Source organism: Osmerus eperlanus, chromosome 22 (assembly GCF_963692335.1).
Source record: "Osmerus eperlanus chromosome 22, fOsmEpe2.1, whole genome shotgun sequence".
Taxonomy (NCBI): domain Eukaryota; kingdom Metazoa; phylum Chordata; class Actinopteri; order Osmeriformes; family Osmeridae; genus Osmerus; species Osmerus eperlanus.
In genome coordinates, this window is record NC_085039.1 from 12,649,461 (window position 1) to 12,664,958 (window position 15,498).

The 15,498-nt window shown below is 51.3% G+C and overlaps 2 protein-coding genes across 2 annotated transcripts; both read left to right on the forward strand.

Annotated features, from left to right (window-relative positions):
- Window positions 1-144: 144 nt before the first annotated feature.
- Window positions 145-7,614, forward strand: abcg2b (ATP-binding cassette, sub-family G (WHITE), member 2b). The gene is made up of 15 exons (XM_062448722.1): window positions 145-899; window positions 1,388-1,447; window positions 1,600-1,717; window positions 2,397-2,552; window positions 2,673-2,830; window positions 2,998-3,149; window positions 3,513-3,605; window positions 3,687-3,835; window positions 4,581-4,732; window positions 5,358-5,447; window positions 5,594-5,718; window positions 5,817-5,971; window positions 6,059-6,148; window positions 6,257-6,309; window positions 7,071-7,614. Exons 1-15 carry the CDS (start codon window positions 721-723, stop codon window positions 7,216-7,218), a joined length of 1,878 nt encoding a protein of 625 aa, XP_062304706.1. The 5' UTR covers window positions 145-720; the 3' UTR covers window positions 7,219-7,614.
- Window positions 7,615-9,826: 2,212 nt separating this feature from the next.
- Window positions 9,827-15,465, forward strand: arpc1a (actin related protein 2/3 complex, subunit 1A). The gene is made up of 10 exons (XM_062448762.1): window positions 9,827-10,079; window positions 10,680-10,774; window positions 11,189-11,293; window positions 11,552-11,774; window positions 11,960-12,067; window positions 12,694-12,918; window positions 13,046-13,121; window positions 13,262-13,458; window positions 14,256-14,346; window positions 14,430-15,465. Exons 2-10 carry the CDS (start codon window positions 10,711-10,713, stop codon window positions 14,466-14,468), a joined length of 1,128 nt encoding a protein of 375 aa, XP_062304746.1. The 5' UTR covers window positions 9,827-10,079; window positions 10,680-10,710; the 3' UTR covers window positions 14,469-15,465.
- Window positions 15,466-15,498: the final 33 nt, after the last annotated feature.

Here is a 15,498-nt window from a genome sequence, read left to right on the forward strand (position 1 = left end):
AGCCTTGTCCCTGAGTGATAGGCTGGTGGGGTTATAAAAAGGTTAGGCTGGGTGAGGTGAGAGAGACAGTACCAAGCCAGTTTCAGAGCTGATACCATTCTGCTGTACTGGAGCCTGGTGAAAGGTCCAGTTCTTCTTCTACCTGTCTGTTTAGCTTTCAGACAATCTGCCTGCCTGCTTGTCTGTCTGTTTAGCTTTCAGACAATCTTCCTGCCTGCTTGTCTGTCTGTTTAGCTTTCAGACAATCTTCCTGCCTGCTTGTCTGTCTGTTTAGCTTTCAGACTGTCTGTCTGCCTGCCTGCATGCCTGCCTGTCTGTGTGTTTAGCTTTCAGCCTGCCTGCCTGTTTGTCTGTCTGTCTGTCTGTTTAGCTTTCAGACTAATTGTCTGCCTGTCTGTCTGTCTGTCTGCCTGTCTGTTTAGCTTTCAGACAATCTGTCTGTCTGCCTTTCTGTCTGCTTGTCTGTCTGCCTGTCTGTTGAGTTTTCAGACTATCTATCTATCTGTCTGTCTGTCTGTCTGTCTGTCTATCTGACCTCCTTCAACATTACCACTTATTTCTCAAGTCTCCCCTCTGCACCTCTCTCTCTCTCTCTCTCTCTCTCTCTCTCTCTCTCTCTCCACACATATCTTCTTGTCTCCCAGTCTTCATAGTAGTCTACCTTTCTATCTCCTTTCACCTGACATCGGTCTCTCTCCTCACCCCTCTGGCTCTGTCACCATGGAGCTGTCTGGTCGCCAGGAGGGGGTGTACGTGCAGTGTGTGGAGGGGGGCCCCAGGGAGGGGGCCAGGGAGGGGGGCCCCATGGTCACCTTCAGCCGGCTACACTACAGCGTGAGGGAGAACAGGAGCCCCTGCAGGAAGGAAGGCCCTGAGAAACTCATCCTTAAAGATGTCAGGTAGGGTGTTTGAGTGTGTGTGTGTGTGTGTGGGTGGGTCTGTGTTGGTTGGGGGGGGGTCTGTGTGTGTGGGTGGGTCTGTGTGTGTGTGGGTGGGTCTGTGTGTGTGTGTAACATCTCTACACACATGCAGGGTACTAGACCATACACTAGGTGTGTGTGTAACATCTCTACACACATGCATGGTACTAGACCATACACTAGGGTGTGTGTGTAACATCTCTACACACCTGCATGGTACTAGACCATACACTAGGGTGTGTGTGTAAACTCCAACATCATGGTTATGTGAGTGCACGTGTTATTGTAGATATGCTATCAGGGTAGTTTAAACTGGCCTCACGTTCCATGTTACACAAGCTGTACTTGGCTACACACACTGCCACCTTGCCATTGGTCAACTCTACTTTCCCACGGCTGATGTTTGTCAGTGGCCTTTCGTGATTGGTCTGTGTGCTGTTTTGTTGTTGTCTGATTGGCTGATCCAGTGGCATCATGAGACCAGGGATGAACGCCATCATGGGTCCCACAGGAAGTGGAAAAACATCGTGAGTCTCACACACACACAAATGCATATGTACATAGGACACAGTCACCTTTCTCACTAATTTCCCTTCGGTGTCTGTGTGTATATGTGTCTGTGTGTGTGTATACGTGTGTGTGTATACGTGTGTGTGTGTGTATGCATGTGTGTGTGCAGGCTGCTGGATGTGATCGCGGGCAGGAAGGATCCAGCAGGGCTGCGTTCAGGGTGTGTGATGGTGGACGGGAAGGTCGTGACCTCTGACCTCAGGCTCATGTCAGCCTACGTGGTGCAGGTAAGGGGTCACATGACCCGATCACATGACCCAATCCCATGACCCTCCCTTCCTCTCACATGTCCCTCACCCTCCCTCCTCTCTCTCTGTCTCCCCAATCCCTCCCTCCCTCACCCCCCCCCCTCTTCTCTCTGTCTCCCCCATCCCTCCCTCACCCTCCCTCCTCTCTCTGTCTCCCCAATCCCTCCCTCACCCTCCCTCCTCTCTCTCTGTCTCCCCAATCCCTCCCTCCCTCACCCTCCCTCCTCTCTCTCTGTCTCCCCAATCCCTCCCTCCCTCACCCTCCCTCCTCTCTCTCTGTCTCCCCAATCCCTCCCTCCCTCCCTCACCCTCCCTCCTCTCTCTGTCTCCACAATCCCTCCCTCCCCCTCCCCCCTCTCTCTCTGTCTCCCCCATCCATCCCTCACCCTCCCTACTCTCTCTATGTCTCCCCAATCCCTCCCTCCCCCTCCCCCCTCTCTCTCTGTCTCCCCAATCCCTCCCTCCCTCACCCTCCCCCCTCTCTCTGTCTCCCCCATCCCTCCCTCACCCTCTCCCCTCTCTCTCTGTCTCCCCCATCCCTCCCTCACCCTCCTTCCTCTCTCTGTCTCCCCCATCCCTCCCTCCCTCCCTCACCCTCCCTCCTCTCTCTGTCTCCCCCATCCCTCCTCCCTCCCTCCCTCACCCCCCCCCCCTCCAGGATGACATCCTCATGGGGACTCTCTCTGTGAGGGAGAACTTGCTGTTCAGTGCCAACCTGCGTCTGGACCCAAACACTCACTCCAGCTCCCAGAAGCACAGTAGAGTGGACGCCATCATCCAGGACCTGGGACTGAAGGACTGCTCTCACACCAAGGTACACACTCACACACACACACACACACACACACTCACACACACATGCACACACACTCAGACTCACACACACACACACCAAGATATATACAAGTAGATATATGTGTGTGTGTGTGTGTAGATAGGGACAGAGTTCCTGCGGGGGGTATCTGGGGGGGAGAGGAAGAGGTGTAGTATTGGTATGGAGCTGATCACGTCCCCCTCTCTACTGTTCCTGGACGAACCCACCACCGGCCTGGACTCCAACACTGCTGGAGCTATCATCGTCCTGCTGCACAGGTACACACACACACACACACGCACACACACACACGCACACACACATACACACACACACAGTGCATACACATGCACACACAGCAATTCTAACCTGTGTGTGTGTGTATATGTGTATGTGTGTGTGAGTGTGTGTGAGTGTGTGTATGTGTGTGTGTATGTGTGTCCAGGCTGTCTCGTCAAGGGAAGACCATCATCTTCTCGATCCACCAGCCCAGATTTTCCATCTTCAGACAGTTCGACTTCCTGACTCTGATGCACCGAGGAGAGCTGGTCTACACTGGCCACGCTCAAAAGGCCCTGGGATACTTTACTGACCTGGGTGAGGAGGGGTGAGGAGGGGAGGGGAGGGGGGAGGAGGGGGGAGGAGGGGGGAGGACAGGAGAGCAAGTGACATTCAGAACAGTTCCATAACAATGTTTTTATGTATAAACAATATGGGAGCACATGTGTATATGAGCCACATGTGTCTTTATGATATTATTATAAAGTGTCAGATACCGTCTTTATGACATCATAATAAACCAACAGTATGTTATTGTGACATCATAATGGAATGGTGGAGTGTGGGATTATGACACCATAATAAACCAACAGAATGTTATTATTGACATCATAATGAAATGGTGGTGTGGTGGAGTGTGGGATTATGACATCATAATAAAATGAGTATGTTTTCTGGCAGGGTTCCACTGTGAGCCCTTCAACAACCCTGCTGACTTCTTCCTGGACATAACTAATGGAGAGGCCAGGTCAACCTTGGAGAAAACACACACAGGTACATACACACACACACACAGGTACACACACACACACACAGACACACACACACACACTCTCTCTGACCTTCTTTCAACAGAAGACAATAATCCGTTAGCGCTCCGCTACAAGCAGTCCTCTCTGTATCAGGAAGTGTGTGACCAGCTGGACCATGTGACCAGCGGCCACAACCTGCAGGTCAAAGGTCAAGGGCAGAAGGCTGCCTATGTCACTTCCTTCTGGTACCAGGTCAGATAGAGGGAGTGCATGTGTATGTGTGTGTGTCAGAGTGCGGAAGTTTTGAAAAAAAGTTTTGAAAGGTTGAAAACATTTTGTTTCAAAGGTTCAAACTTTTTTCATAACAAAGTTTGCATCATTTATGACTACTTGATGACTACTGTACTCTACTGTACTCTACTGTACTCTACTGTACTCTATTGTACTGCTTTAATCTTCTCTGTTCTCCTCCTCTCCTCTCCTTTCAGTGTGTGTGAAAAAAAAGTTACAAAAAAAGTTTTAGAAAGGTTGACGAAAAAGTTAACAAAAAAAAACTTTCGGAATATACAAAAAAAAAAGTTTAATAACAAAGTTTGCATCATTTATGACTACTTGATGAGGAATCAAAAAGGTCTTCTTTACTTTAATATGAGCGAAAAAGTGTAGTCGGCACTTCAACTTTTACCAGTCTTTTTAAACATGAGTATCTGTACTTCTACTTGAGTGAAGGATGTGTGTACTTTTACCATCTCTGCTGTGTGTGTGTGCATTATTGCTCTTATATCCATTTATGAGTATGATGTAACATTGTTTAACGTGTGTGTGTTCTCGTGTGTGTGCGTGTGTACCTGTGTGTGTGTACCTGTGTATGAATGTGTCTGTGTACCTGTGTGTGTGTGTACCTGTGTGTGTGTACCTGTGTATGAATGTGTCTGTGTACCTGTGTGTGTGTGTGTGTGTGTGTGTGTACCTGTGTGTGTGTGTGTGTGTGTGTCAGATGCGTGTTGTGTGTGGTAGGACGGTGCTGAACTCTCTCAGGAACCCCCAGACCTCCTATGCTCAGATGGCTCTCAACATCTTCTTTGCTCTGCTGGTGGGACTCATCTACTACCAGATCCCCCTCACCCTGCCTGAGGCCCTGCAGAACAGGTACACACACCTGTCTATCTCAGAACAGGTACACACACCTGTCTATCTCAGAACAGGTACACACACCTGTCTATCTCAGAACAGGTACACACACCTGTCTATCTCAGAACAGGTACACACACCTGTCTATCTCAGAACAGGTACACACACCTGTCTATCTCAGAACAGGTACACACACCTGTCTATCTCAGAACAGGTACACACACCTGTCTATCTCATAACAGGTACACACACCTGTCTATCTCAGAACAGGTACACACACCTGTCTATCTCAGAACAGGTACACACACCTGTCTATCTCAGAACAGGTACACACACCTGTCTATCTCAGAACAGGTACACACACCTGTCTATCTCAGAACAGGTACACACACCTGTCTATCTCATAACAGGTACACACACCTGTCTATCTCAGAACAGGTACACACACCTGTCTATCTCAGAACAGGTACACACACCTGTCTATCTCAGAACAGATCGGTAGTGTCCTTCAACCCCAGAGTAACAGTTCATCAGATAATGTAATCTCTCTGCCCTCTATCAATTCCCTCCCTCCCTCCTTCCCTCCCTCCCTCCCGCCCGCCCGCCCGCCCGCCCGCCCGCCCCTCCCTCCCTCTCTCCTCAGGATTGGAGCGTTCTTCTTCCTCATTATCAACATGGTGTTTGGAAACCTGTCTGCTGTGGAGCTGTTCATCAACGAGAGAGCACTCTTCATGTGAGGGGGAGGAGGGGGAGGTAGGGGAAGCAGGGAGAGGGGGAGGGAAGGGAGAGAGGGAGGGAGGCTGAAGCTATTATTGGTCTTCTCTAAGTAATTCTGCAACTTGTGTGTATTTGTGGTGTGTGTGTATGTGTGTGTTACAGACATGAGAACTCCAGTGGGTATTATCGTACATCTGTGTACTTCCTGTCTAAGATCATCGCTGACCTCATCCCTAACAGAATCATCCCCATCTTCGTTTTCTCTGCCATTGCCTACTACATGATGGGTAACACACACACACACACCACACACACACACACACACTCACATACAGAACCTGTATAACAGTTTTTTATTTCTAATTCTAAATCCCCCCCCCCCCAGGTCTGAAGCCAGCCTTCACGTCCTTCCTGTTGTTTGCCTTGACCATGTCCCTGGTCAGCCTATCAGGAGTGAGCCTGGCCTTCCTAGTCTCCGCCTCCACCTCCACCTTCGCCATGGCCAACATCCTCATCGCCCTGCCCTTTGTCTTCATGATGGTGACACACATACACTTATATACACACTCACACATATATACACACACATATACACACTCAAACCCCCTCATGTGCTTGTGTCTTCAGGTATTTGGAGGGTTCCTGGTCAACCTGAACGCCATGCTCAGCTGGTTGTCATGGCTACAGTGGATCAGCATCTTCAGATACGGACTGGATGTAAGGGGGGGGGGGGGGGAGGGGGAGGAGGGGGGGAGGAGAAGGAAGATTGTTCATTACATCATATATATCTTTTCCTTCATCGTTTCTCCCTCTCTCTCTCTTCAGGCGGTTACCATAAATGAAATGACAGGACTGGTATTCTACAGTAATAACACAATGTGAGTACACACATGCACAAAAACACACACACACCTGCCCCACCCCTCCCTGTGTGACCCTGTGGTCCTGTGTGACCCTGTGTTGACCCTGTGTTGACCCTGTGTGACCCTGTGTTGTCCCTGTGTGACCCTGTGACCCTGTGTTGACCCTGTGTTGTCCCTGTGTGACCCTGTGTTGACCCTGTGTGTCCCTGTGTGACCCTGTGACCCTGTGTGACCCTGTGTTGTCCCTGTGTGACCCTGTGACCCTGTGTGACCCTGTGTTGTCCCTGTGTGACCCTGTGACCCTGTGTTGACCCTGTGTGACCCTGTGACCCTGTGTTGACCCTGTGTTGTCCCTGTGTGACCCTGTGACCCTGTGTGACCCTGTGTTGTCCCTGTGTGACCCTGTGACCCTGTGTTGTCCCTGTGTGACCCTGTGTTGACCCTGTGTTGACCCTGTGTTGTCCCTGTGTGACCCTGTGTTGTCCCTGTGTGACCCTGTGACCCTGTGTTGTCCCTGTGTGACCCTGTGTTGACCCTGTGTTGTCCCTGTGTGACCCTGTGTTGACCCTGTGTTGTCCCTGTGTTGACCCTGTGTTGTCCCTGTGTGACCCTGTGTTGTCCCTGTGTTGTCCCTGTGTTGACCCTGTGTTGTCCCTGTGTTGACCCTGTGTTGTCCCTGTGTTGACCCTGTGTGACCCTGTGTTGACCCTGTGTTGTCCCTGTGTTGACCCTGTGTTGTCTCTGTGTGTCCCTGTGTTGTCCCTGTGTGACTGCAGCCTCCTGGGGGAGATGTACCTGCAGCTGCAGGGGATCGACTACAGCCCCTGGGGGTTCTGGAGGAACCAGGTGGCCCTGCTGGGCATCATGTCTGTCTGCATGGGCCTGGCCTACGTGCAGCTCCGCAGGGTCAACCGCTGGAAGTGATGCTCCAGGACAGGGGGGGACTGTGTGTGTGTGTGGTGTCTGGTGTGTATGTGTGTGTGTATGGTGTGTGTGTGACTGGATTAATTCCATAGAAACAACATATCAATATACCAAATCAATAGATTAATTTATATTTACTTCATCAACAACTCATCCATCAAAATATGAAACATCAAAATGTGTGTTTATCAAATGGTTGTATCTGGTTATTATAATATTGCTGTTATAATGAAGCCAATACGTTCATCGATCAACAGATTAATGTTTCCAGTAGAAAGATCTTCTGTAATCACATCATGCTAAATAGTGACATGTAGGTCATTGTATCAAATTTCCTGATGTGTATCCTTTTTTGTTGTTGTTGTTTATTTAAAACAATTAAAAATCGAAGTTTAAATGGGAGAGTCGTTGGGTGCACAACGCAGGTCTTGTCCGTGCATTTCCTCGCCTCTGAGTAGATGAGCTGCTAAGCCCATTAGCTTGTGTCAGAGCAGGAATTACCGTTCTACGCTCGTGAATCTGAGTGCAACTTTAAAGCTGCTTACCGGTGTATCAGAGGAGTCACATCAACAGCGTGCTTTTAGTCAGCAACGCTGTTGTCACAACACAGATAACAAGCTAAATATAAATAACATTTTGGGCGGTAATGTCCCCTATGGTACGTAGGTCGTGACTACTAAAGCGTTCTACACCTGATCGTTATCCTGGTGCCATGTGCAAACTATTTCTGGCCAGAGCGTGCCACTGGTTTCTATGGCACCCACGTCTCAGCGGTGCGCACAGGTAAACTGGATGCATGGGTGCTGTCGAACTCACGCGAGCGCAATAAATAAGACAACAACAATCTTCACAAACACAAAAACACTAACTTAGATATGTGAGCGCTTTGTCCATGATGGCACGAGCGTATTAGCGCATTCCGTCTATAGCCTATATAAAAGTGTCCAAATATCCCTTTCCTTCAGAACCTCTTTAGGCTCGCGCTCTTGTCCATGGTACAGAGCGCCACCGGTGCACTCTCGAGCCCTCGGAGCCACTCGGTGCACTTCAGCACCACGCGCTCGTCGAGCGCGTTCTCCTCCTCCTCGTATTCCACATCGTCGTACTTATGCCGATCATTCAGTAATGAGATCTTCACCATGGACCTAATGTCTCCCGGTAGACCGACGTTGTATCCGGTCTGAGTGCTCGGTACGCTAATCCCTCGTGGTCCCGGTCCGGGAGTCCGTTTGGCGACGTTATTCTCCCTTCTCCTCCGGGTAGGGTCCACGAGCGTGCCGGTGTTGGTGTTGTCCCTGACGACTCGGTACTTCTCCGCGCTCCGCCTCTGCAAGAGGAGAACCGCCTCTGGAGTGAGCGTGAGCGTAAAGCGTGTCTCCTTCCGCTCCGGTTCTGGGTCCCTCGCCTCCGGGGAGCCTCTGGAGCAGCCGTGCCCCCCGTCACTTCTCCGCTGCGTCTGTGGGACAGAGTCCCCCGAGCTAGACGCGAGGAAGCTGCTGCCGCCGCTCCAGCTTTTAGGTAAAGTGTATGTCACTCTCTGTGACGGTAGCCAAGGGTTCCTGCCTTCCACGCGGAGCGCCGCTGAGGACTTCCCGGTGGGCACGCGACTCCTCGGTTGGCTCTTCCTCCCGAACTGCTTTAAGTTAGAAGTCAGACGGTCCTTCACCGAGCTGGGCTTGTCATCGCGCGGAATCTTGGTGGTGGTTATCTTAACGGCCGACGGTGTCCCGCTAACGATCCTGCCTCTCCCGGAGACTGCTGGTACGGAAACCGAACGCTGGCGCGTGATAGATACAGGAGGAATAAACGGCATTTTGAAGATGCAGAGAATCAGGTAGGACAGAAATTCGGTTTTGCTCGTGAACTGTACGAAGAAAGAGAACGGCATATAGGGAGAGTTGTTACTGGACAGCATAAAATAATCTGCGGCATTATCATCCATGCAGGGTCGTTCCTGACTTGGGAGCCCCTCGCGCTAAAACTTCCATGATAACTGTGACGTTAGAAATCACGCAGAGCTTTGGAATGCCTTGGATTTAATCTTCAAACCGGAGGGGGCGTGGGGCTGCTCCCCGGTAGGACCCGCGCGTGGAAGTGAATGATGTGCGTGTCCATTAGGCCTATTTCAAAGACCATTACGCACATGGTCTCAAATAGATGCGCGCGAATGTGGAGTGTGAGAGGGATGACAGAGTGCGTGCGTGCGTGTTGGGATTAACTGGAGATATTTCTGTACATCTTCAGCCTTTAATTAAATAAATTCATCCACGTGAAAAACTTTTATTTTAATGTGTCATGTAAAGAGTTCTCACCACGCGCAAGATCCAAGATCACACGCAATTATTAAACGTTATTTATTTATTCGCCTGGATCAGCTAACTGTGTCTGACAGATCTCACCCTTATTCTCCTTAACCATTTCGGCTGGTTGTTTTTTGGAACCCCGTTATGGCTCAATTCCCCCTACACTGCGTCTTTGAACGAAAGGATTGTGATTTCATTATTGCAGTTTCCCTTCTCTGCCACCAGAGGCAGGTGTCTGAACACAACAATACTGCGCAGGGCTGTCGCTTGACATTCCGGTCTGAGTGTGTGTAGCCTGCTAGCTCGCTAGCTGCATGCTAAGCTTACAGACGTAGCTACAGGTAGACGTTTTACCGTCAGCTCACCGCCGAAAGAGCCTCGTCGTTGTTTCCTGGTTTTCTTGACATCCCCCCGCCATTCCTGGACGAATTCGTGTCGACTGCCCAGAGTCCACGAATTCAAGTCCATTGTTTAGCCTGCTGTACTAAACAAGCAGTCGATTCCAAATTTAGAAGGAGTAAAAGAAAAATCTTGACTTAGCTATCTGTCAAATCTAAGGTGAGTTAGCATACGTATCTAGTGCACCGATGCCTGTGCCTCTGGAGCCGGTGTAGGACCGTACAGTACAGAAGTCGCAGGATGGAATTCCTCGATAAGGCCTGGATTTTACGGCGAACGAGAAAAAACATTATTTGGCATGTTTAGTCTCCAAAAGTTCGTTTATTGGAGAAATGTTGTAACGGTTAACATTTGGAACATTTCCATTTCGGAAATGAAAAAAAAAAACGTTATTTAAGATATATTAGCTTTTAGGTAATTGCTTTGCCGGCTAAATATGTTAGCTAGCCAGACTAGCTAGGTCCTGCATAATTCACCGCAGTAACCATCTAGTTAGCTAGCTATCTGGCTAGTGGTAGCTGCAAGTGTTGATATTCGTGGTGGCAGATGCTAAACTGCCGGAAAACTGTAGCTGTTAACTTGTTTAGACGAAAGTGTCTCCCTTATTGCAGAGACGCACTTCATTAAGACATTGTATTGGCGAGCTTGACAACCGTATGTGTTTGAACCAGGATGCTAACCAGGGTAGCCAAGTGTTAGCGTTAGCTAGCCTCGTCATCCTAGCCAGTCAGTCATCAGGGTCTCTGTCTCTCGCCCCAGGGTAACTCGTCTGCCACCGGCCACACCCAACATGTCCCTGCAACAGTTCCTGCTCGAGCCCATAACATGTCACGCCTGGAACCGGGACCGCAGCCGTAAGACACGTTCATATCTACCGGTAATACAGCCGCCGGTCAAACTAGCTGGACCGCGTCTGGTAAATTGTCTGGTGTTCATGGATGAATGAGAGTGCAGTTTCTTGTCTTAAATCCCTGCGGCATCTTTAGACTCGACTACCCAGATGGTCTAATGTTATTGTAAGTTATATATTATAATAATATTGTAACATTAGTTATATTTAGCTGGTAGATGTGGATATTTTGCACCGTGCCTGTAAGTACAGACCGTTCCTTGACTGATCACCGAAATAATGTTACAACTATTTACTTCTGCTCCTTGGTCGTCTGTTGTACTTTCTGTATGTGGATAAAGCCTGTGTCCTCTTGTGTAGAAATAAAGCCTGTCTGTCCTCCTGTGTAGAAATAAAGCCTGTCTGTCCTCCTGTGTAGAAATCGCCATCAGTCCCAACAACCATGAGGTCCATATTTATAAGAAGGCTGGAAACCAGTGGGTGAAGAACCACGAGCTAAAGGAGCACAATGGCCACATTACAGGTACTGTGAGAGTGTGTCCTTCTGGGTGTGTGTGTGAGAGTGTCACTGTTTGCATGTGTGTCGCACTCAGCTACACGCGCCCAGCTACACACTGGCTGTTGTAAATGTGTACATTAACCATGCATCCCTTTCTCCATCCTACCCTCTCTCTCTCCTTCCCTCACTCTCCCTCCTATTCACCCCTCCCTCCTCCTCCCTCTTGCCCCCCCTCCTCCTCCCTCTTGCCCCCCCTCCCTCCTCACCCCCCCCCCCCCCCAGGCATCGACTGGGCCCCCAAGAGTGATCGCATCGTGACGTGCGGGGCGGACAGGAACGCCTACGTGTGGTCCCTGAAGGAGGGTGTGTGGAAGCCCACCCTGGTCATCCTCAGGATCAACAGGGCCGCCACCTTCGTCCGCTGGTCGCCCCTGGAGAACAAGTTTGCTGTGGGCAGCGGAGCCCGGCTCATCTCAGTCTGCTACTTTGAGTCTGAGAATGACTGGTGAGGGGGGAGGGAGGGAGGCAGGGAGGGGGGAGAGAAGGGGAGGGATGGAGTAGAGGACAGATGGATTGTTTGAAAAGAGAATGGATAGAAGGAGGGAGGGGTGGATGGATTGAGGGATAGATGAATACAGAGATTACATTGTGCTGTGTTTCACCACAGTATGTTTACTTTGTGTGTGTCAGGTGGGTGAGCAAACACATCAAGAAGCCGATTCGCTCGACCATCCTCAGTCTGGACTGGCATCCCAACAATGTGCTGCTGGCTACTGGATCCAGCGACTTCAAATGCAGGTAGAGAGAGGGGGGAGGTAGGGGGAGGAGGAGAGGGGGGAGGTAGGGGGAGGAGGAGAGGGGGGAGGAGAGGGGGGAGGAGGGGGAGGAGGAGAGGGGGGAGGTAGAGGGGGGGGGGAGGAGGAGAGGGGGGAGGTAGGGGGAGGAGGAGGAGAGGGGGGAGGTACGGGGAGGAGGAGGAGAGGGGGAGGTAGGGGGAGGAGGAGGAGAGGGGGGAGGTAGGGGGAGGAGGAGAGGGGGGAGGTAGGGGGAGGTAGGGGGAGGAGGAGAGGGGGGAGGTAGGGGGAGGAGGAGAGGGGGGAGGTAGGGGGAGGAGGAGAGGGGGGAGGTAGGGGGAGGAGGAGAGGGGGGAGGAGGAGAGGGGGGAGGTAGGGGGAGGAGGAGAGGGGGAGGAGGAGAGGGAGGAGGAGAGGGGGGAGGTAGGGGGAGGAGGAGAGGGGGGGAGGTAGGGGGAGGAGGAGAGGGGGGAGGTAGGGGGAGGAGGAGAGGGGGGAGGTAGGGGGAGGAGGAGAGGGGGGAGGTAGGGGGAGGAGGCATGTATAGTTTGTGAGTTATGAGAACTGTTGGACCTATTTTGGAATGTTTTTTGACAATACTGTCTCCCCCCCCCCCCCTCCCCCCCACAGGGTGTTCTCAGCCTACATCAAGGAGGTGGAGGAGAAGCCAGGCCCCACCCCCTGGGGCAGCAAGATGCCGTTCGGGGCGGTGCTGGCGGAGTTTGGGGGTGCGGGGGGGGCCGGCGGGGGCGGGGGCTGGGTGCACTCGGTGTCCTTCTCCTCCTCGGGGAACCGCCTGGCCTGGGTCAGTCACGACAGCACCCTCACCATGGTGGACAGCACCAAGGGGGCCATGTGAGTGAGCATGGGGGGGCCTAGAGCTGTGGGGTGTGTAGGGGGTGGTGAAAATCAGTACAGAACTTAGTTTAAGGTGATATGGAAGTCTAACTGTGTGTGTGTGTGTGTGTGTGTGTGAGACCAGACCCTCTCAGCTGAAGACTGAGTTCCTGCCTCTTCTCAGTGTGATCTTCGTGTCTGAAAACAGTGTTGTAGCAGCGGTAAGACTCACACACACACACACACTCTCTGTCTCTCTCCATCTCTGTTTTCTCTACATAAACAGCTTACAAACAATGTCTTTGACTTTAAAAGAAGCTACAAATGTATCATGTCTAACAGTGTGTGTGTGTGTGCGCAGGGTCACGACTGCTGCCCCATGCTGTTCCGCTGCGAGGCGGGGGGGGGGGGCGTGGTGCTGGTGTGCAGGCTGGACCAGCCGAAGCAGGCAGCCCAGAGGAACATCTCAGCCATGGAGCGCTTCAGGAACATGGACAAGAGAGCCTCGAGCGAAGAGCGCAACACGGCCCTGGACACCCTGCACCAGAACAGCATTACGTAGGACACACACACACACCGCCCTGGACACCCTGCACCAGAACAGCATCACGTAGGACACACACATACACCGCCCTGGACACCCTGCACCAGAACAGCATCACGTAGGACACACACACACACCGCCCTGGACACCCTGCACCAGAACAGCATCACGTAGGACACACACACACACCGCCCTGCACCAGAACAGCATCACGTAGGACACACACACACACCGCCCTGGACACCCTGCACCAGAACAGCATCACGTAGGACACACACACACACGCCCTGCACCAGAACAGCATCACGTAGGACACACACACACACCGCCCTGCACCAGAACAGCATCACGTAGGACACACACACACACCGCCCTGGACACCCTGCACCAGAACAGCATCACGTAGGACACACACACACACCGCCCTGGACACCCTGCACCAGAACAGCATCACGTAGGACACACACACACACACACACCCGCCCTGGACACCCTGCACCAGAACAGCATCACGTAGGACACACACACACACCGCCCTGGACACCCTGCACCAGAACAGCATCACGTAGGACACACACACACACACACCGCCCTGGACACCCTGCACCAGAACAGCATCACGTAGGACACACACACACACCGCCCTGGACACCCTGCACCAGAACAGCATCACGTAGGACACACACACACACCTGGTTATGTATGGCAGGCAAGAGACAGTGGTTGTTATAAGCAGTTCAGAATTAGAAGTTGATTTGTGAGTCTTAACTGTGTGTGTGTGTGTGTGTGTGTGTGTGTGTGCCCCCCTCAGCCAAGTGTCTATATATGAAGGAGATAAGAGAGACTGTCGTAAGTTCTGCACCACGGGCATAGATGGAGCCATGACCATCTGGGACTTCAAGGTACACACACTCCACACATATATATATAAATATATACACACACGCCCACATGCTAACTCCATGTTGTGTGTTTCTCTCCCCAGAGTCTAGAAGCTTCTATCCAGGGACTCCGCATCATGTGATCAACTAATGAAGGAACCACACTGCCTCTCCCCTCCACTCCCCTCCCCTCCACTCCCCTCCTCTCCCCTCCTCCTCTCCCCTCCTCCCCTCCCCTCCCCTCCTCTCCCCTCCCCTCCCCTCCTCTCCCCTCCTCCCTAATGATGCGGCCAGTTTCACCATGCTAAAGTGTCTGCTAAAGCACTGACCACAACACACACACCCTACGCACACACACACCCTACACACACACACACCCTACACACAAAAAGTACAAAAAGACAGACACACTACACGCGTGCACTACATGCAAACACACCACATACAAACTAACCACACACACACTCAACCTCTCAAAACTGACCAGCTGTGTGACATCACTGTTATTATTTTGTTGTTTGTTTATAAATAAATAAATGAAGGTTCCAAGGGTCACAGGTTAACAAGCCCTCTGATGTTACTAACAACCTAACTCTGCCCCTCCCCCCACACACTTGAGCTGTGGTGTGTGTGTGTGCGCGTGTGTGTGTGTATGTGCGCGGGGGGTGTGTGGTGCGGAACCAAAGCCCCACTGAGCGATTCTACCTGGTCTGTAAGCATGTCTGGTGGGAGACGGTTTGAAACTTCTAAAACGTTGAGACTGTTTGAAACTGTTCTAGAATGTTGAGACTGTTTGAAACTGTTCTAAAACGTTGAGCGGATTTGAAACTGTTCTAGAACGTTGAGACTGTTTGAAACTGTTCTAGAACATTGAGACATTTGAAACTGTTCTAGAACGTTGAGACATTTGAAACTGTTCTATAGTATTGGACCTGTTTTTGTTTGTTTTCTAACCACTGATTAAAAGTGATTGAAGTTATGAATAAGAAATATTGTGGAGTCATAGTTTCCAGACAGGATGTTGTCATAGACGTGCTGACAGACTCAACCCAGGGGGTGTCATGGTGGACATCGCAGACTCAGGAGGGATCTCTGTCATGTACATGAAATAAAAAATAAACCCTGCCATTTACACTACAACACTGGTGTCTGTGTGTGTGTGCGCACCTCTAC

Excerpts from the sequence above, each read along its gene's own strand:
- abcg2b (XM_062448722.1), top strand. The coding sequence starts at position 721 with ATGGAGCTGTCTGGTCGCCAGGAGGGGGTGTACGTGCAGTGTGTGGAG. Across the intron at positions 5,448-5,593 it reads AACGAGAGAGCACTCTTCAT|ACATGAGAACTCCAGTGGGT; the intron begins GTGAGGGGGAGG and ends TGTGTGTTACAG. Across the intron at positions 6,149-6,256 it reads TCTTCAGATACGGACTGGAT|GCGGTTACCATAAATGAAAT; the intron begins GTAAGGGGGGGG and ends CTCTCTCTTCAG.
- arpc1a (XM_062448762.1), top strand. The coding sequence starts at position 10,711 with ATGTCCCTGCAACAGTTCCTGCTCGAGCCCATAACATGTCACGCCTGG. Across the intron at positions 11,294-11,551 it reads GCACAATGGCCACATTACAG|GCATCGACTGGGCCCCCAAG; the intron begins GTACTGTGAGAG and ends CCCCCCCCCCAG. Across the intron at positions 14,347-14,429 it reads TGACCATCTGGGACTTCAAG|AGTCTAGAAGCTTCTATCCA; the intron begins GTACACACACTC and ends TTCTCTCCCCAG.